The sequence below is a fragment of the Ptychodera flava genome, chromosome 16, assembly GCF_041260155.1.
Source record: "Ptychodera flava strain L36383 chromosome 16, AS_Pfla_20210202, whole genome shotgun sequence".
Lineage (NCBI taxonomy): Eukaryota > Metazoa > Hemichordata > Enteropneusta > Ptychoderidae > Ptychodera > Ptychodera flava.
In genome coordinates this window covers 11246586-11269166 of record NC_091943.1, presented here as the reverse complement: position 1 = coordinate 11269166, position 22581 = coordinate 11246586, and the positions used below count along the sequence as shown (strand labels likewise).

At 37.1% G+C, this 22581-nt stretch overlaps 1 protein-coding gene across 2 annotated transcripts; it reads left to right on the top strand.

Annotated features, from left to right (window-relative positions):
• The first annotated feature begins 1207 nt into the window (after positions 1–1207).
• LOC139152815 (membrane-spanning 4-domains subfamily A member 4D-like) lies at positions 1208–22218 on the top strand. Of its 2 annotated transcripts, XM_070726159.1 has the most exons (8): positions 1208–1325; positions 7260–7507; positions 8066–8335; positions 8883–8939; positions 9529–9627; positions 14866–14994; positions 17323–17503; positions 19126–22218. In XM_070726159.1, the coding sequence occupies exons 2-8, from the start codon at positions 7481–7483 to the stop codon at positions 19173–19175; spliced, it is 813 nt and encodes a 270-aa protein (XP_070582260.1). In that variant the 5' UTR covers positions 1208–1325; positions 7260–7480; the 3' UTR covers positions 19176–22218. The 2 variants fall into 2 exon arrangements, with proteins under 2 accessions (XP_070582260.1, XP_070582261.1); XM_070726160.1 differs by lacking the exon at positions 7260–7507 and having other exon boundaries at positions 1209–1325; positions 19126–22213.
• Positions 22219–22581: the final 363 nt, after the last annotated feature.

The window sequence follows — 22581 nt, the reverse complement described above, 5'->3', positions numbered from 1 at the left end:
GGGAGGGTCACTTATTTTCATGCACGGATAAGGGGGAGGGTCACTAATTTTTGTGCATGAACTTTTTAAGGGTCACTATTTTTGATGCAGCGGTGTTTCGAAAAACACCGGCCTACCCCCCTGTAATTTATGTCCAGTCCCTAATGTGACTACAGTACAATTGTTTGGATCGAATGTCCAATATTTTGTATTGAATTAAGAAACTATGACTCAAAAAAGTGTCTCGTGACTTCAAAAGTGTCCCCGGATTTTTTTTTATTCTTGCATAATTCAACTGCTGTATGCAAATACCCATGTGTAATTGGAAGGATTTTTTTGACTTTGAAAATGTGCCAGGTGACCTGTCAAGTGTTAGTTCCTTGTAGTATTATAGTACACTTCAAGTGCTTTGGTATTGTATTGAAAAGTATGCATATGACTCCAAAAGTGTTCCCATGACTTGAGAAGTGTCCCAATAAAATTCTTATGATTGTAAGCTCTCTCTGCTGTATTACACTACTTATACCTTATTGAAGGTATGTTTAACTTCAAATATGTGCCTGGTTATCTGTAAACAGTCAGTTACGAAAAACAGTCATGTACTTGTCCACGACTTTGTCCAACATACATTGAATTGAAAAATATCTTTGACTCCAACAGTGTCTCTGGATAATTATTATAATTACAATAGTATGCTTCATTGCTATATCCGACTACTTTTGTCTAATTGAAGCAAACTGCTTGTTGTACAAGTAACCTTAGTTTATTTTTCTGTTCCAATTTTAATTTTTTAAAAGGTAGTTATTTGACTTCGATGTTTTACTTATGAACTGGCAAGCATCCCTCTATAATCAATGTAAGTTTGGAAAAAATACAATCCATTAAAATCAATAGTTCTATTAGCTATGATTTTGTGCTGTTTGACATGTTCAATACCAGTAAATACTATGATTTCAAAACTTTGCATAACGTTAATGGTATCTGATCATATGGCAGGTATACTTTTGGGTGAAAAAGCAACTTCAAAATGTCGATATGACTTCAAATGCGTCATTTTATAGAGCAAATGCGTTTTATAGACACTTAGACACTAGTCTTCCCGATTTTAAATCTGTCCTAAGCCCTTGGAAGGTTGGCGATTGATGGGCAAGGTGTTTGCATTTTTCTGACATCCATGCCTCATGCTGCGGCCATATGCTGCACATGCCCAAGCGCGCGCAGGCGTTTACAAACAGTAAGCTAGGGAAGCGCATAGACGATCAACAAGAACAGCACAGTCACTTTCAGTCTGACCACAACGCCAATGATCAGAAGTGCGTAATATATCACACGTACCTGAAGACCAGGTGAGTTGCAGACCGTCTTTGTGATTCGTTTTAGGAGTTGACAACAAAAAGGATAACAAAAAGGCCGTGGTTAAGTATGGCGTTACACACACTCGAAATGACGTGCAACCGCCATGCAGTGTATGACGAAGCTATCCCATGCATGGCTGTATGATATGCACTGTTGATTTTTGGTCTGCTGAGTAACCGTATTTGCGACGCCCTATTGAGAGTCACGTGATATAAATGAATGTTTTACTCTCTGTTGGTCACGAACACATGATAGCAGTTTAGTTTACGGAGCTGCGCGGCAGAGGTACACGACAGGGCAAACGTGTGCTTCACCGACGTCGACGTTTAAAATACGGTGTTTTCATTCAGGTTCGAACTCGCAACGTACGGCAATCAATCACCTACACTAGCTTAGAACAACAGACAGAACCGCTCGGCGAAATAAAAGAAGACTTTTTGTACGTCAGTTAGGCAATAGACTGTCTATGGCTACAGGCGTTTGCCGTCATTGTTTACGGCCTGGAGGGGGGGGGGGGGGGGGGGGGAGTCGGACAAAATTCATCGGAAACTCCGAAATTTCGAGTAACCCCTTACCAACCGTGATGAATTTGAGTAACCCTCTTCTCTGACTCTGAAATTTTGACTACCCCCGAACTCAGAAAACTTAAATTTGAAAACATGTATATGTAAATTTTACAAAATACAGCAATAGTAAAGACCTTTCAAATCCAAATGCACCCAGCTAGATTTTCATGAGTTATTTCATGACAGTTGAGAAAGGTGAAACATCGAAATGAAATTAAAAGACACAACAAGATACAGATATAAAAACTCATGCTATAACCAGTATCTGACCATATAGTATATTGTTTAATTTGGATGGCAGGGTTTTACCAGGATATCTGACTGGGCAGAATTTGAAAGTAGAGGGGGCACGCGAGAGGGTGAGGGAGAAAGTGTCAGAGGGGACTTTCCCCCATCTTGCATGGACAATTTTGAGATATTGATGTGCGCAATGCAATGGTGCAGTCTGGTGCAAAATGAGATGTTTTTAATTTGTAAATTTCTAATTTTTAATTTGCAAACTTCGATACGAGAGGGGGTCTCCCCCTCTCGTATCGAAGATTTAAGAAATTAATATGTGTAATGATGCAATCAGAGATGTTTCAATTTATTTTGCTCTCAGTAAAACTGTTTGAAAATGGCATTGAACACTGATATTTTTATTACATTTTTTGCATGATCAGTGTTTGAGTCACAATATTCAACAACCAAAAATGACGAATGGATGCATTTTTTGAAAAACAACTCTCTGTTTGCCGGAGATTGAAGACAAATGAATATGCAGGAATGGAAAATCTGTGACCTTCTTGTGTCATTTCTCCAACTGCCAACTTCCACTGAAAAGCCTGTATATAGTATGTTTTAATGTCAAAATGGTTATTGAACTGAGGCCAATTAAAATGTATGTTTTTATGATAATAAAGGATGGGTATACTACAGTTCAATGTTGTATTAGATCCTGTGAAAATTTTGAGAAATCGGTATGTGCAATTGTGCAGTCTAGTGCAATCTTAGAGGTATTTTCAATTTGTCTTTACAAGTAAAGCTGTGAGAACACCCCAAGGGGAGAGCACGAGAGGATGTCGCCCTCTTGCATCGAAAAATTTTAGAAATTAATGTGTGCAATAGTGCAATCTGGGAGGTTTTTCAATTTATTTCGCACAAAAAATTGAGTAACCTCCCTTCTTCCTCTCCACATTTTGAGCTACCTCCCCTTGAAGTTTTCAATTTTTGGAGTGGCCCCCTCACATTCTTCCGACCCCCAGGCCGTAAATAATGATGGCTCCCTTAGCAGAAATGACGGCAATCTTCTGTACTTTCGTAGACTACAACTTGACCAAATCGCTTAGGAAAGCCGTGGGCCTCGGAACTGCAGCAAAGACATTCTAAAACTTGTAAGATTATGTTCGAGACACTCTGACCGATTTTGGTCAATAAACAACATGTAGAGGCCCAGGTGTTTCATTAAGAGCTGGCAGCCGGCGAAATTGACCGGTTAATCTCACGATTTCGCCGGCTACTTTTTTGGAAAAATAGAACTCTTTCATAGCTAAAATATTTGCCTACTGAAATGATACGGACAAGTTTCTCAAACTGTGTAATCAAATTTTCCAACGGCTTTTTTGTGTTACAAAATTTAGAAGACGAGCGACTACTACGATCGCCTCGTACAGTTGTACTACGATGTAGCACAGTCTTGCGTATACTGCCCCAATGAAAATCGGAGGTGCAACGGACGATTCAATTGGCTACCTGAATTGTCGATTCATATGTGGTGACCTATATATACGCCAATGAAAACGTGCGTACTACAACTGTCGGCCGTCGTTAGCTCAATTCAAAATGGTCGATGAACAAATGAAGAAGGAAGCGATCGCAAGGTCAAGTTTCGCTGTACGATCTTCGGTTTTGAAGTGGACCAAGAAATAAGAGGAGGATAATTACTTCGATTTAAACTGTTTTCGAAGGCAATGACCAGACTTTTTCTCAAGAAAAAACTCTCCGACTACAGTTCGAAATTTAGTAAGCCAACGTGCGTTGCACTGCGGTAGGCGTATGTATCAAGGTATATAAGGGGAGAACCATTTGATTTGGGGGGGGGGTATGGAGGATTTTGAGGAAAAAAAAATTGTCACCAGGTGAGATAGAAGAAAAAAAAATTGATCCTGTCATGGCCTGAGAAAAAAATTGTCAAAACAGACAGAAGTGAAAAAAATTGTCACAATGCACCAGAAATGAGCAAAATTTGGAAACCTTATTCTCATGTATTCTTTGCCGGCGCGCCGCCATAGACGACGCAAATGGTTTTACCACAATCGATTCTTATGTTTTTCCCAGCACTTATGATATAAGCATGCACTACATAGGTCTATTTTACACCTCATTACACTCAATGTGTTCCTTCCCTTTTCTGACACAAGAAATCTTATTTCAGGATTTCTGTTGCAATATCTCAATGGCATAGGCACTATCTAAAGGGGACTATTTGACTTCTGTAAATTGTGAAAAAATGAAAACACAAAACAGGAGTCAATAAACTAGTGTTAAAACCACTATATTATTCTCTCAATATAAATATTTTAGAAAGATTACAAGTTGACAATGAAAAATTGAGGAACAACAAGTTTAATGAAATACAATGTGTGAGCCTTGTTTCTCTGGCCACAAAAGATAACATCTTCCCTGAGAACTTACATCGATGCTTGGTCATGTTAATTATAATATGACACCACGCACCGGATCGCTGACTATAGAGTCCGTCAAAAGTGGCGAACTCTCTCAATTGCTAATCTGGCTTCTCCTCTTTGAGGACGCAGATGATTTAATAATCACACAACCAAGCGGAGGGGATACAAAACAAGAGAGCGACTGATGAGGGAACCCCATTTTTGAATCACTCAATCAACAAACCGGTTTACCGGGGACTGAGATAACATGACCAGGGTTAAAGCACTATCGATTCACCGGTGTCTCGCCATGTACTCGGAGGAATGTGAGGGGGAAAGGGTCACTAAAATAATTGAAAACTTCAGGGGGCGTTACTCAAAATGTGGAGAGGAAGAATAATTTTTTGTGCAAAATAAATTGAAACACATCTCAGATTACACCTTTGCACACATCCATTTCTCAAATTTTCAATGCGAGAGGGGGGCACCCCTCTCGTGCTCTCCCCCTTGGGTCTTCTTAAAGTTTTACTGGTAAAAGACAAATTGAAAATACCTCTCGGATTGTACTACACTGCACCGTAGCGCACATCAATTTCTCAAAATTTCACAGGATCTAGGACAAAACTGAAATATTATGAATTCATCCTTTATTTTCACAGAAACATGTTTTAATTTACCTGAGTTCAATGACCATTTTTACAGTTACACATACCATATTCAGGCTTTTAATTAGAAGCTGGCAGCTTGGGAAATGACAAATGAAGGTCACAGATTTTCCGTTCCTGTATATTCATTTGTTTTCAGTAATTCTGGCAAACAGAACTGTTTTTCACAAATTGTATTGTCATTGTTTGGTTGTTGAATATTGTGACTCAAACACTGATCATGCAAAAACTGTAAAAAATATGAGTGTTCAATATCATTCTCAAACAGTTTTACTGAGTGCAAAATAAAGTGAAACTCCTCTCAGATTGTACTATTAAACATATCAATTTCTCAAAATTTCCAATACGAGAGGGGGAACCCCCTCTCGTGCTTCCCCCTTGGGGTATTCTAACAGTTTCATTTAGTAAAAAAATTAAAGAACACCTCTCAGATTGCAACAGACTGCACCATTGCACACATGAATATCTAAAATATCCATGCAAGATAAGGGAAATCCCCTATGACACTTTCTCTCTAAACCTCTCGCGTGTTCTCCCTCTGTACTTTCAAATTCTGCCCGGTCAGATATCCTAGTGAAAACCCGGTCATAATACCCATCCAAATTAAACAATATATATGGTTAGATACTGCGTGAGCTTTTATATAGCTGTATTTTATTGTGATTTTGAATTTCATTTTGATGGTTTCACCTTTTTTGAACCATCATGAGATAACTGATGATAGTCCAGCAGGGTACATCAGGATTTGAAAGGTCTTTACTGTTGCTGTATTTTGTAAATTTTACAATTACATGTATTGGTATTTTACTTTTCTAAGTGGGGGATCAGTCAAAATTTCAGAGTTAGAGAGGGAGGTTACTCAAATTCATCATGGTTGGCGGGGGGGGGGGGCATTCGAAATTTTGGAGTTTCAAGTCGTCAATAATGATGACTCCCTCATATACAACGCATTACAAACTTGATGACCAATAAAAAATTTGCACTGCTGCTCCATTTGAAAAAAAAATGATGCAGGTATGACAGTAGAAAAATATTGCTGTCACTCTGACAGGAAAAAAAATTGCTCCCATACCCACTTCCTCCATAACCCCCCCCCCCCAAAAAAAAAAAAAAATCAAATGGTTCTGCCCTAACCAGCTGGTCGTATGATATGTACTGCTTTTCGGTCTATCGACGCCAATAAAAATGTCGTCCAGAGTGGTTAAAATACGATCAGACCTCTAAATTCACTTTAAAGCGATCGTCAGGTTAAATCCAAATGTGACAAATTTTCATATCCTATCAAGGTTCTTACTTTGCCTACCCATATACTCAAATAACCTTGAGGGTCTTTCTTTCTGTTTGTGCAATATTTTAATGATTGTCATTTTATCATTGTTGTTAAATAAATTATCCTTTTTACCTCTCCAGTGGTATAAAAGTTCTTCATCTACAGATTTCCATACCAAACATCAGGGTTCTTAATTTTATGCATAACATTATACATTACTGAAAAGTTTCTCATTTACTGTGCTTTAAATATCAGTGTTTCATCCAGAATGGCATCAACAAGGGGGATTTTTCCTTACCAGAAAATTTCGGGGGGATTTCACCAGTTCATGTGTTCTACTTGTTCTTCTCCATGGTGTGACTGGCACCATTTTATAAGGGGTAGTGGTCCACCTTGACATATTAATTTGGGTGCCAACATTTAAACAGAGGGGGAATCTCCTATCCTATCTAGATGTAACACTGTATAATAGCATCTACAATATTAAATTTATATCATTAATAATAGTGAATTATTATTGTTTCCCTCCTAAAAGCATAGAGGTTCTTAGGTTCTAAGACTTCAGTTTTCTTTGTTCAAAATATCGTCAACATTACCTCATTTTATCTTTTTAATTATGAATTATCATATTTAGGCCTGCAATCTCGAAGGAAAATGACTTTATGATATGAAAACAAATTGCCCAGGAACACTACTGACAATTCACCTGAAAATACTAGAAATTCAAGGACTGAGAGCTGTAAAAAGTGAATTTAGTGAATTTTAATTCATTTTTCAGGGTTTCCGGCCTTCGGCTGGGAGGGGGGAATAACCCCTTACCTCCCGGACCCTCCCCCACGACGACCGCTTTGTGGCCATGGCAGCTGCAAGCTGACTACTTTTTCATTCTGGCCCCTACTTTAAAACTTAATGAACCCCTGAATAAGTATCCACCTAGTGTGAGAGAGAGGAATCAAAGACACTATAGGCATAGATGGAAATTTTCTATGCTTGCTATTGATGAATGTCGGTGTATTTAGGGAGTCTGTAAGTATGAGCCATACTGATACAATTCTTCTGCCATAATTGCCAAGAGACCTCTGGACTTACTACATATGGTATCATGCTATGTATTAGCTACGTCTCCAGTAGCTTTAGCGACATTTGCCATATGTTTGTCTAAGCTCAAATCATTAAGTCAAATCAACATTCACACAGCTGTCAGGTCATCGATTAAGTAAATCATTACAGCATGGGGCTAAATTATTGCTATAATTAATCATCGTCGCAGAAACCACTTGTCTAATAGATCTTTGATGTGTCGACAGGTTTTGTCAAACTGCCTGTATTATAAGTGTCCGCCTAGTGTGCGAGACAGATGGCAAAGGTACTATAGGCAGATGGCAGTTTTCTAGACTTGCTGTTGATGAATGTCTGTGAATAGTGGTCTGTGAGTATGAACCATACTGAAACAATTTCTCTGCCGTAAAAATATTGCCAAAGGACATCTACCCTCACTGCACAGTATATGCTATTTTCGCCCTCTATACCGTCCATGTATATAGTAGCTGTAGGGGCATTGGTTCTATGTTTTTATATTTTCAGAAAAAAAAGATGGAAAACACTGACTTGAAAGGTGGTTCTCCTGGCCTACAACAAACTACAACTGCAACAGCTGAACCACAACAAATCGTGCTGGTACAGCAGTCACATGGCAATACAAGTCCTAACCTTGCGGTCGGCTCTTGCCGTGGTCTTGGAATAGGTCAGCTAGTATGCGGTATTGTCCTGATAGCAGTTGCCATTATTCTGATTTCACTTGGATCTGAAGCTGAATTTGTGTCTTTCATGAGCGTAGTAGTCTTTGCAATATTAGTAAGTCTCCATTGACAGTTCTGCAGTATTTGAATATAGGGGGCATCAGAGCTAAGTATAGTAGAATGAGTTCACCTAAAATTAAAATCCAGAGTTCTAAAATGACACTTTAGTCTGTAAGTGTAAAATTTCAGTCAATCTCAGAGTGTAATTCACTTCATCTGTACAGTCATATTAAACAGTGTGGTTTGTATCAGCAATGATTTAGAGGATTTTTCCAAAAGCATCGATTCAAGCATCTTCCCTTATTACCAGTAACATTGCATGGTAGCTATTTCAGATATCCTCAACTTCAAATGTGATCTTTAACAGTGTATTGGCATGTTCCTTGACGAGTATGAAAATAAGAGACAGCTGACTAAATGGCTGATAGTGTGAAATTCTTTTATAAGACATCAGAGAAATAATGATTTGTATTGCTCAGCAGCTGTGGGATGTTGACGTTAAATTACTTTACAAATGACTCTCATAACCTAATCAGTCAGTCAGTCAGTACATCTGACCTATGATGTTTTGTTTCGGTTGGTTAAATTGTCATTATCTGCAGTTCATTATCACAGGATCCCTAGGTATTGGTTCAGCCCGGACCAAGAATCGTTGTCTGGTAAGTACGATGTCACTACATTTCATGATATTTATATAATAACTACTCAGTCTATGTGTGTTTGTGCTTCTCTGTGAACTTAAAAGGCCTACACACAGGGTAAATTTCCAATGAATCAGTTAATGACAATTTAGCATGCATTTCAAAATGTAACATTCTACATCTACATGTACAACTATAGCGTGTGACTACACATAATTTGTTTGGGCCAAGTGGTCTCTGAGCTAATATAGCGTGTAAATCTTCATATTGTAATTACTGTTCTATTCAGCAATAGTTATGTGAAGGGGAGTCAGAAATATAGTGTACGAAATGAAAAACAGCCACTTCATACAGTAATAGTTTTCAAAGTTGGATTAAGCTGATTAGTCAACACTCCCATCATTGCCAACGGCTTATGCAGCCATAACAGCAATACTAAATTCAAAGGCAAACAAACGGAGATCACAAGATCCAGGAGCTGACTTTGTGGTTAGAGTCGCTATAGGTCAAAGTGGATCAAAACGGTAAAATCTAAACACCGTGAAATATTGAACAATAGAATGTTAAGATAAATGTTTAATACTTAAAACTTACTTTTCTGCAACAGATTCATGCTACTTTGGTGCTTTCCATTCTGTCTTCTCTTGGCGGACTAGGCATTCTGCCAGGAGCTATCGTGGATTTGAATTTGGCAGCCAAAGAATGGGTAAGTGCAGCTGTAACTATATCATCATTTAGCAATGTCCTTTACTCGATTTTTGATTTATGAAAAATCAACGATCATTTCTTGACGCAGTTATCTATAACATACAAACGGTGTTTCAAACGATTTTTAATTCGATGACCCGGTAAACTTTAAGTTCAAAGATCTCAAATCTCCCATTACCATGCATAACAGCAAAGCTTTGATACAAAGATGTGTTTGCAGACAAAGTTAGCGTACGGTACAGCATGGTTGACTCTTGCCAATCTTCAGCCATTTGGACTACATAGATCAGTGTAAATATGCTAAATGATGTAGGTTCAAGATTTTCGTAATAGCTTTGTCTTTTTTCACAGTCGCTATTTTGACTCTACTATGTAAAATATGGTTGTTAAAGGCCCATTAACTGCGAATTGTATGCACTATTTTCATGATTTCATGTTCAAAACAAAGTTTGTTCGTGTAAATGTCCTAAATGAAGTATATGTACAGAAAAATCACTGCTCGCTGATTTGGACCATGCTTAGACGTTTTAGCGGGTTTAATACTAAACGGTGCCTCACTCATAAATGGCGTCACGGAAAAGTACAAAAAGTGCAGTATTCCTGCACATACTCATCGTGATCATTAAACAGCATGTTGCCATTTACTTGAAAGCTCAACACACGACGGGCAACATTGAGTTGTTGTAATCTGTATTTTCTCTGTCACATGATTGGTTTTTGGAAAAGGTGCGAATCTAAAATGATGTTAGAACGTTTGAATTCATATGCCACTTTCGACACTTATGACGATGTTATACACATTTTCAGTCTCCATATATAGTCAGGTGGCTTAACAAAAATATCGTTACACGGATGACAAAAGTGCCAAATTTGGTACAGAGGTTCGCATATATGCGTAGATCAAAATTAGCTATTGCTCCAAAAATTTGGGCCAGCGGAAAGGCTCGATGACGTCATAAATTCAAAATGGCCGCCGTTATATTGCTTAAAAATGATAAAATACGGTTAAATAAGGCAGTTTTCAATATTTTTTGAATTAACTGACAGAAACATCCCAAATTACAAATACAACATAACATTGATGCAAATCAATCATTGTGATGACGTCATAAAGCCAAAATGGCAGACCAATTCAAAATATCCTCCATAATATCGTGTGATAATGTTCAAATACTCTTAATCAAGTCTGTGTCCAGCATTTAAGTGCCTGAGCTGAAATTAACACCTCAAATTACGGACAACACCTATAATTGATGAAAATTAATTATTGTGATAACGTCATAAAACGAAAATGGCAGCTGAAAATTACAAAATGGCCTATTATGACGTTCACTATGCTTAGTACAATGACCCATTTATGTGACAAAATGATAGTTCAAAGGTAATGTACAATTTGTCTTGATGATCCATGAACTCAAAATAAATGATAAATGTACCAAAATTCAGCCAATAACCTCAACACAAGTTACAAAACTATTATGAAATTATTGATTATTTAACAATGGCCTCTGTCTGAAAAACTGAATCAATGTAAAGGAAATGAGGGCAACTTTACGCATCGGTTCTACCTTTGAAAGTGTTACGATATAGTGAGTAGATCAATTATAGTAGTGTGATTTCATGATAACAAAAATATGGCGAGAAACCGGTGAATAAATAATGCCTTGACCTTGGTCATGTGACCTTGGTCCCCGAAAAAAGGTTTTATGTTTGTGATTTGGGTCTTTTCCTTCCTTTGTTTGAGAAGCCTTTTTCCTTTGTTGAATTTTCTGTTATTTATATCTCGATGTGTGGTGACAGACACATAATTTTGTACTACACTATTTCTCTTTTCGGAGGATGTGCTGGCCTAAAAAGACCATTTCGTCAGAGTTATATGAACGAAGAGAATACTTTTTTGGCTTTGGAGGTAGCTTACCTTGCTTTTTGTGCAGCTTTCGTGAATTTTATGAAAAGCGTCTTTGCCTTTCGTGTTTGGCATCGTTTTGCTGTTTGGAAACCAAAAAAAAACAAAAAAAAAACGCCAGGAAGCGAATAACATAAACAGAAATTCGAAGATTAAACAAAAACAAGAACTCAGAAAGATTCACAGATTCATCAAAAATCTTGCAAATCAAATTTTACCAAATGTTGAAATCAAAGCATTAAGCAAAGGCTTGACATTTTTTTCCATTCCAAAGTGCCTATACAGAAAAATTGTTCAATCAGATATTAACAAATTTATTCGCATCATAAGATTGTGCAATATCATTAGAAACAAACGATCAATCAATCAATCAGACATCTGTTCTAAGATAAGTCCAATGTCGACACTTCTAACAGCGGAAAACCCAAAATTGTAAAACTGTCTCGAAGCAACTTAGATCGATAGAGGAAATTCTATTTGCAACCCATATAAGAAAGAATATAACTCTAATAGAAAAAACTGCTGGACAATCTGACTGAAAACAAACAAATCGCAATAAAACCCTTCAATAAAGGAAGAGGCATATCAATTTTGAATACGACAAATGACATTAAAGAAAGTTAGGCAACACTTGGCGACATATTATACGTTGGATATTGTATATGAAATCATTTATCTGCGACACGAAGATCCTTGACGAGGTGATTTACAGTTTCCCCATTCCCATAAGTAAAATAATTTGTACACCACGATGGTATCTCCTGCCAAACATACACAGAACCAAGCAGAGAGAACAAGCATCATCCATAGTCTCAATAGAAATGGCTGCTCGAGCCCAATAAACCAAATCTCGGAATTTCTCGACTTTATCATAAAACCAAACACGCAAAGACGATTTACATATGTCAGAGACATAAAAACTTCATTAACAAGTTAGAATTAATAAAATACAAGCAAACTCTATTCTGGTAACATTAGACGTTGTATGGTAGAAAAACATGCCAAAAATGAAGCTATAAAGGCAGCGATCATAGCGTTGGACTCTGAAATAGTACCAGCCAACTGATACGATACAAAAAACAACTAAAAGAACGTACATGAAAGGCTTACTGCCGATTATTCTGAAACGCAACATATTTTAATTCAACTGAGAAAATTACAAACAGGATGCAGCATGGGCTTACCAGAAACAGCTTATATCACATACCATGAAACGGAGAAAGTTATATTCAATCCCAATCCGGTCAAATAATCGTATGGAAACGTTTAACGATTTACTCAGGAACAGAGCATAGACCTATAACATTCAGAACATTTGTCGAGGAATGCAACACCATGTACCCTACGTTCAACTTGGGAAATCATAATTGAACATTCTATCGACAAAATCTCATACCCTGACCTTGTGGTCTTCAAATGCCAGAGACGCAATTGAGAGAGATTGCTCGACTGCAAAACCCACACCAAACCATCTGACGATATTATCTGCCACCAATCTTCAAATGATTCATTAAAGAAAGGTGAATTACTCAGATATGTTCGCACATGCAACAACAATATGGACTTCATAAAAAAAAATCAATTTCTCAACGCAAAAACTTCAACAACGAGATTAGAAAAAACAAGACATAGCTTGTATCGAAAAGAAGTTAATGTAACAAAATGTCAGCCATCCTTCATCAACAAAAATAAGAGTAATAAAAAAAAACTTGTCAGCACAACCTCATCAAAACCAGCCTAATCAAACAATGTGATAAGAAACTGGAAAATAATGAAGGGCGATTAAACGCTGGCCATGGTTTTCCAGAAAACCTTTAATAACGTATAAAAGGAAGAAAAACATACAGGATATCCTCCTTTAAGCAAAATTCAAACACAAGGAGAGTACAAATGAACGGTCTGAGCAACAATTCACGCAACAATCAGGCCACAACATAATGATCTTAGCAACTCTACTTGATGGCTACCATCAAACTAAGCATGTTGGAATACAAGACCATTCAAGTGACTGAAGAAGGGATCCCACTTTGTCCCGAAACACCGCTAGGAGGAATTACCAACATAAAACCTTTCAAAAAGGGTCAAAGCACTATCGATTCACTGGTTTCTCACCATGTTTCCTTATCACGAAACACATTAATTTACTCACTATATCGTACCATAAACAAGGTTGAACCAGTGTGCGAAGTTGCCTTCATTTCCTTTTATATCGATTCGATTTTGCAAACACAGATCATTGTTTAATAATAAATAATCTCATAAGAGTTTGTTACATGCGTTGAACTTATCGGCTAAATTTTAGTACATTTATCTTTTATTTTGAGTTTATAGAATATTAATACAAATTGTACATTACCTTGAAACTATCATTTTGTCACGTAAATGGGCTATTGTACCAAGCATAGTTAACTTAATAATCGGCCATTTTATAACTTTCGATTGCCATTTTGGTTTGATGACATCATCACAATAATTAATTTGCATAAATTATATGTTTTGTCTGTAATTTGGGGTGTTAATTTCAGTTCAGGCGATAAAATGCTGAAACAGGCTTAATTAACAGTGCTTTAACATTTTAGACAATGTTACGGCGGACATTTTTGATTTTGGTCGGCCATTTGGATTATGACGTCATCATAATAGTCAATTTAATTTTTTATAATTTAGAATGTTTGTGCTAGTTTATTCAAAAATATATTGAAAATTGGCCGAATAAACCGTATTTTACCATTTTTAAGCAGTATAGGCCTAATGGCGACCATTTTCAATTTATGACGTCATCAAGCCTTTCCGGTGGCCCGAATTTTTGGAGCAATAGCTGATTTTGATCTACACATATATGGGAACCTCTGTACCAAATTTGGCACTTTTGTCATCCGTGTAACGATCTTGCTGTTTTTTGTTGCTAAGCCACCTGACTACCAATTGGTCTTATTCAAAGAAAGCTCTTGGAAAACTTACGATATTTTGAGATCGGTTTATTACACATATTTGTAGCTATTGGGACTTTAAATTTATTCTCTTATATTTGCCCTACAAGCCAAAACTCTTACTGTAGTAAGCAAAGTTAATACAATCAATGATAAGGGGTTATAAAAACGTATTATATTTAAAATTTTACTCGAAAATATAATGATTATACTTTATGGTAATAATGATTTCAATGTGTACCAGGATATGGTTTGGCAAGAGACCCATTGACTAGAACAATAATATGATTATCAGTGAGTAAACGATATGTCATTCCGCTATAACAGTTTTAGATTGGCGGATAAACTGTGTATTTCAGATGTTAAAATGGGTCATGTGTGCATGGTTTAATTTTTGCAGCCAGCCTGGACCGCCGCTTATGCGATAATACTGGTTGTTTCTGTGACTGAAGTGATCTTGGCAATAAAACAAACCATGGTTTGCTGCAGGGCTGTGTGCTGTGGATATCAGCAACAGCCACTACAAGCGGTGAGTGTGCGTTAAATCTTTGTTCAGCCTATCCATATGCACAGTACAGTACACAGGTGTGTCCCCCTCACTAAAGGGGATGGAGTTGTAAAATTTAATAATAATTCACCGTTTTATTCTTGAAAACAAGAATTGACTCAACATTTGTTATCTTAAGTGTATGTACTATACACATTGCTTATCAGCCATGATCATCGCATTTCGCACAAAATTCATTGGGATCATTGACAAATTAATTTTGCTGCAAACATATATTCAGGTTTCAACCAAACTTTGAGCATTGCATGTATACAGAGTAGTTTGATATAATGGTCATTTAGCCCTCTGACTTGATTTGTGAAGTGGCTAAGATGCTGTAATTTGCAAACAACTGAAGCATAATGACAGGCATGTGAAGTACAGAAGCTTTAGGAAAGTTAATTAGAGTTGTATGCTCCTTTTTTTAAATAATTGTCATAATCTGTGTTGTCGCAAAAAAATGGCCTAGATATGAGCTTTATTGGTGTCAACAGACCAAATACTTTCGATTGACTAACAGTAAATTACTTATCTATAACATAACAGTCCACAAGAAGTAAACCAGTACCTAATTGATTCTGAATCCCGAAGAACCTACATAAGAATTTTCACACACCAAAGGTGTCCTTATTAGCACTATAAAAGTTTGCAATTAATCCATTATAGGTTCTCAGTTTCTTTGTAGCCTTCCACAGAATACTGATGTTGGCTACTGTGATTCTTTTGTCGAGTTGCTGCTTCAGCTAGCATGCAGTTTACAGTACAACAAAGCTATTCTAGACATTGTTGTGCAAGTGTACGAAAGCTGTTTTTTGCTTTCGGGGTGTGTTTAGGTGCATTCTTTGCAAATAGTAATTTTCGTGTCTGGCAACATTCAAAGTTTTTCCTTTCTCCCATTGTCATTGGAGCATTTGTGTTCCAATTTTTCCGGATTTTGCTCCTGTTATTTACATTTTGTCTGGCCCTGTTTTATGGTCTTCCATTCCTCATGGACGGGTTTCGGAGTCAGCCATGTTTGTGCCCTGTTCTACAAAATCAGGAGTTTCGATTTCCTTCTCATGTTGTCGAGTTTTAAACTTTTTAGATCGGCAGTGTCAATTGGCTGTGGGTGACTCACACCCAGCCGTATTGTCTTGAAGCCACTGCTATGCCAGTAGTCAGTGCAGACTCTCTGAAGCTCCAGGGTTGGGAACATCGTTGATTTTGTCCCCTCTCGTCTTCTCCTGTCGTCATCTCGTGCTGCTAGTATACGGAAAATTGCGGTTTTTCAGGCATATGTCATAGTGCTTTTGACGGATCCAAGTGGGTTCGCCATTTGCTTTTGTCGGATTCCGAGTCTGCTGCTGTGGGGCCACATGCTTTGAATTCAGCCCGCGTGTGACTTTGTTCAACAGCAACAGCATTGCTGAAATCTCATATAATGTAGTTTTAAAAAGCAGAGAACCTTAAGTTTAGTAAGTTAGCAATAGTTTATCCAAAGGATGAAGGAGTATATATTTGGGGTAAAAATCCTCAATTTTGGTATCAAAGATAAAAATTAATTAAAGTAATAAACTAGATGCCATTTTCTAAAATGTAATATTTCACTTGACACAAAAGTATATGTAGAAAAAAAACGACTATTCTATGTAGCATTATCTATCCTCATTCTAAAATGCCATGGGTTGAAAGACTGACACTCAAGAAAGTGATTGAAAGATGATTAGCAAATTACAATGCCTCATTTTCAAAATGTAAGAAAAGTATTGCCAAACAAAGTGGTAGTTTTGTCATATAGTATTTAGAGAATACCATGTGAAATTTTCTAAAATTTGACCCAGCTGGAGTGGAGTTAAACTTTTAGGAAGTTTTAAAATTTGGAGAAAAGAGAGGCCAGAAAATCGTGTGATTTCACAAGTTGCATAAATTGACACTTCTTTGTGACGCAACTTACGACTGCTTGACAAGCTAAAAGATGAACTCAACCAATATGTTAATCTTGGGTAAACAAATTAAGTAATATTTAATGAATATTTTCGAAGAGATGATTTTGAGTAAAATACACGGGGTCGGGTGCAGCGTCGGATTATTTAATTGTACTGCAGATAATACAGGTGTACAGTGTGTGATACAACATTGTCCCAGGAGGTTGTGTACCATGACGTTACTACACAATGGAAAGATGTGTTTTGAAATTTAAAATAAAACTACATATTTGTCAAGTATTTTGGCATGTACTGTGGGTGAGCAATGTTTATTTAGCAAATATGTAATTCTCAAAGTTAGAGTTATACCTGAATAGGTTTCCATCATGTCATTTAATTTAATCAGGTGTATTACTACACACAACCATATGCTCAAAACCAACCAATGGTTCCAACTGAACAACCTTACATGGCAAACCAACCAATGGCCCAAACTGGACAGGTTGCCTGTGCGCCCAACCAGCCAATGGCTGCAACTGGACAATACTATCCACAAAACCCACCTGCGGCCCCTGGTGGTGAAAAAGGTATGCTGGAACTACTTACACTCTTTTGGGACCATGATGTATCTCAATATCATTGTTTTCTGTGACAGCATTGAATATCTATACATCGAAATAGTGTAAAGGGAATCGCCTAAATTAACTATTGTGAGGTGTAGATAGGAACAGCTTTTAAGCTATATTATGAAGGATTGATATAAAATCACTTCAGTACATGATGAAGACAAACAGACTCATAGTGTATGGGAGTTCAATTCATTTACATGCCCCTTTTGAATGAAAGGGGTAGATAAGAGGAGGCAACAATTAGTAAAAGTTTACATTCTTGCTGTCTTCTAGTCACGATGCAGCCCTTGTTATTTATGTTGCAGTAAATGTAACTAAAAAGAAATATACTAAAACATACTAAAACAGAGCGAAATAGATCTGATGAAAATTCATTAACTGCAATACAGTGAAAAATTTACCGACTAGCGGGAAATACAATACAAATGGCGTTAATGTCATATGGCATATGTTTTATCAATAGACTGATCAAAACATCTTTGAAGATTGCAAAGAAAAAAATTAATTTGACGGAGAGACAATTCCTATTATACGACAGAAACCAAAATATTGCAGTTAATGATTACAAACGACCTCAAAAGAGGGATAAACTGCAGCAAGTGTAAAGGAATACAGTAAAAAATTGGCCGACTAGCGGGAAATACAATACTCGTTAAAATAAAGACTGCAAAGTTAAAACAAATACAGTAAAATACTAACCGACCAGCGTGAAATAAAACACTTGCAAAGCAGAGACTAAAATGCGCAGACGTTTCAGTTGCAACCTTTCGTCAGTACTAAACTCGCTAGAGAAAAGTGAAAACACAAGAAAGAAAAACAGCCAATCAAACAAAGGAACGATCAAACGCGTTAAAATATGCATTCATACGGCTGGTGCCAGAGTACCGAGTTTAAAAAGAGTGTCCTGTTCGAGTTTATGGCGGGTAGAGTCGGTGGTGGAAATTATAGCAGACACTGGCATGTCAGACTGACCGCAGTTGGGTGGTGTACAAAACGCTAGGCCACGGTTATGCGAGCTTGTTGTCGGTCACAGTGCGAAGGTGTTCAGCAAAGCGATCGCGTAGGCGACGCTTTGTTTCGCCAATATATAACATGCTGCAGCGTCTGCATTTGATGCAATAGATGATGTTAGCCGACGTGCATGTGAACACGCCGGAAACATTGACTCTACCACGCGGGCCCTGAATGAAATTGGTTGTAAAAGTATGCAGGCAGGTGTTACACATTCGACGGCCACATGATGATGTTCCAGTAGCGCAGTCGCGATTAGGTAAACTGGAACGGTTAGTATTTTACTGTATTTGTTTTAACTTTGCAGTCTTTATTTTAACGAGTATTGTATTTCCCGCTAGTCGGCCAATTTTTTACTGTATTCCTTTACACTTGCTGCAGTTTTATCCCTCTTTTGAGGTCGTTTGTAATCATTAACTACAATATTTTGGTTTCTGTTGTATAATAGGAATTGTCTCTCAGTCAAATTAATTTTTTTCTTTGCAATCTCCAAAGATTTTTTGATCAGTATATTGATAAAACATATGCCATATTAGATTAACGCCATATCTTTCAAATCTTTTTTACAGGATATACTAAGATGACATTCACTCGGGAAAGACTTGTACAGATACTTTAGAATTTCTAAATAGTTCTCATCTACATATAATGACACAGACTCTGACAAACTTAGAAATCCTTTGTTGTATGGCTGCACAGTGGTTTGCTGGTCACGGTCTGGCTATTGAGGCATGTAAGATCACCAAATTGAAAAATAACTTACAGAGTTCTAGATAATTAAGCTTTCACGTATCGGTTATCAATCCGATCAAATGTGATGTAGAGATGGCGGCATGACAGCATTTGCTTGTTTTGTGCCATTGTCATTAGCTGCTAGAAAGAAAGTATGCACACAGTTCTATTCAAATTTCAAATTAAATTATATCAGTAATCAATACAATACAGGAATGCATTGTATATGTTATAGCCCAAACATGGGACTATGTGCCCGAGGGTAGGTGACCATCTGCCCGACGTGAGTAGGACAAAAGGTATCCTGCCTCAAGAATATATAGTCCCTTGCTTAGGCTATAATTCTTTATTACATGACATCTCTTGCATAGTTTTCACTCAAAATATTTTGGTTTATTTGCAAATGACAATCATATGCTTCATTTTCATGTCAGACGAAAATCTTTTAAAAGATAGAATGATTTTCATTGTCGAATGGCTCATTTATATATTTCAAACACGTACTGTTAAGGGTTAATTTATTTTCATGCACAATTTTTGTAGAAACAAGATTTTCCGTGTAAAACATATAATTTTAAAAGTTTTAAATCCCAAAGTTGTCGAGTTAAAAATATATTCCGTTCACTTTCAGTCAAATGATAACTATGTCACCAACTGCATCATTGTCGAGTTACCATTGAACCTTGTGGAGAGTTTGACATTCGATATACGAGGCATATGATAATGCGCTCAGTGCAATAAATGACACAGCAGCATACCAGAATCATTACTCTTTTAGAACCATACAACCATTAAGCCATTACTTTGCAATCCCTTAATTCTTCATTAGATATGATCTTTACCTAGGATTCAGTCGATTAAAGTAACTGACTTATTGGTTTTTTCAGTACAGCAGATAACATGTTGAACCAAAGTTATGGGTGATCAAAGTTCATCGTGCAGAAAGTTTTGGTATTAGACGACGTGGAGTCAAATAACTTTGACGCTGAGTACAGTATCTTAAGGATGTACGATCGGAAAAAATAAAAGTAATGTCAATTTTTTCAAATGGGGATTTTTGAATACCTACATATGTGAATAGTCCAAAACTGGGAAAAAAACATGGGGTCACCGCGCTTGTTTTTTTACAAAATGACATTAAAAATTCACGGTTTTTCACAAAATCATTAAAAATCAATAAAACAGGTCATCATTTTCATATTTATATCATGATTGCATTTTCACGTTTACACTGTAAAAGAATAAAGAAATTATAAACCTAAGCTACTTTGAAGATTTTACTTACATTAAAATTGAGTTAAAAAGTCATCATATTTATTTTTTAACCAAAATTGCAACAAATATGCCCCAAATTTTAGGAATGGGAGAGGGTAATTTTTTAATTATTGATAGTTTCTACTAATGTCAATTTTCTCAAACTTTGCCAAATAATAGCCCTTTCTGTGAATTTTTCAAAACCACATTTTGTTTAGTAGGTCACCGAGCTCGATTTTTCACAATTTTGCAAAAACTAACTAGGATTTACAGGTTCTGGCGATAAAGCATGCTCTCCCGGGTTCGAAGCACGAGGGCGCTCTTCAAATGCCGCTGACTGCCGTGGCTACCTACAGTGGCCCTAGCCCTAGCGCCCTGTCCAGGCATGGTCATGATTCAAGCCTACCATTAAACTTTAATTAGAGGGAAATGACAGAACAAAGCACATACTTTTAGGTTCTTCTACTTTTAGAGTCTATATATTAATACAGCATACAAAAATCACGTAATATTTATTGCCGTGACGCTTATCCGTGGGGATTAGGTTGACTTCGCTGCAGGCTAAGTAAGTTGTCACACACTACGTGGAGCCAGGAGCCGAGTTCGTGAACTTGGCGTTTCTCCAATACACGATGACAATCGTAAAGGCAAGCCCAAAACTGACACAAGTGTCAAGATTTTCGGCTAGTTCACTCAAATCGACTATGCGACGGCCATTCTTCCATTCTCCGGTAGGTCTACTAGCGACACTATCATTGGAATGATAACCACGAATAGCAAATCAGACGTCACACTTCTGATTTACGCTGTACAGGCTACGGTCATGTTGCATTTTTTTTTTATCTCTTTGCTGAAGTCTCGTACCTTCCAGCGTGTTTTGAGGGCACGCTGAACATTTTCTCGGCGCGATTTTCCTTTACCTGCAGACGACATTTGATTTTGTACAACGCAAAAACGTTCGGAACGTCACTATGCGCGCGTGGTTACTATGGATACATTTCTGCGCGGAAATCGGCGCAGTACGCTTATATTTTTCCGATCGTACATCCTTAAGCTGTTATTGAATGCTATGTGACCTTTGACCTTATATCACATTTAAAACAGGTGGAAATGAAACGATTTTACATTTTTTTATAAAAATATTCGTCTAATCATTGAGTACTTCCTACAGTGAATAATTGTCTGTCCAAAGCCTGTTAATTTCATTGAAATTGTGCTGTCGAACTACAATTTCTACCACGAGCACACTATGCAACGCGGTTTGAAGATTCCAGAGATTCATTCTGTGCAGTTAGCAGATGCACTGACCGCTTGAAGTCTGCGACAACCATGCAATGCAGTGTGCGACGGGCATCCTCAAAATGCTTTAATTTCGACATTTTCTGGCAAAATGGGACTAAAAACTGGTATAATAATGTTAACTGTACTTGTAAATCGTATACTTCGGTATTGTTTTACATCCGCTGCACAATGTACTCGACATAAATTCCGGTATTTGGTGAAGAACCTTAAATTATTACTCTGTACTTTGTATTATTCTTATAATGCTCTGCTTTCGGTATCGAGTACTGTAATTTCTCACGTAGACATCTGTAAACTTTATTATACACAGATTTATCCCTCCTATTCAGAACGTTAAACGTTGTGTTCTATTATGTATTTCTTCCAAATAAATAATTGTATTAACCTGAATGAAAGTTGTATCTTAGTTGGTATAGGGGTAGCATTATGACTGACTGTCTTTCTGTCTGGCGGTTTGTCTGTAAATATGTCATCCTGTCAGTCTTTGTCTGTCTGTATGTATGTATGTGCATGTACGTACGTACGTATATGTATGTATGTATGTATGTATGTATGTATGTATGTATGTATGTTATGTATGCATGTATGGATGGATGGATGGATGGATGGATGGATGGATGGATGGATGGATGGATGGATGGATGGATGGATGGATGTATGTATGTATGTATGTAGTATGTATGTATGTATGTATGTACGTACGTACGTACGTACGTATGTATGTATGTATGTATGTA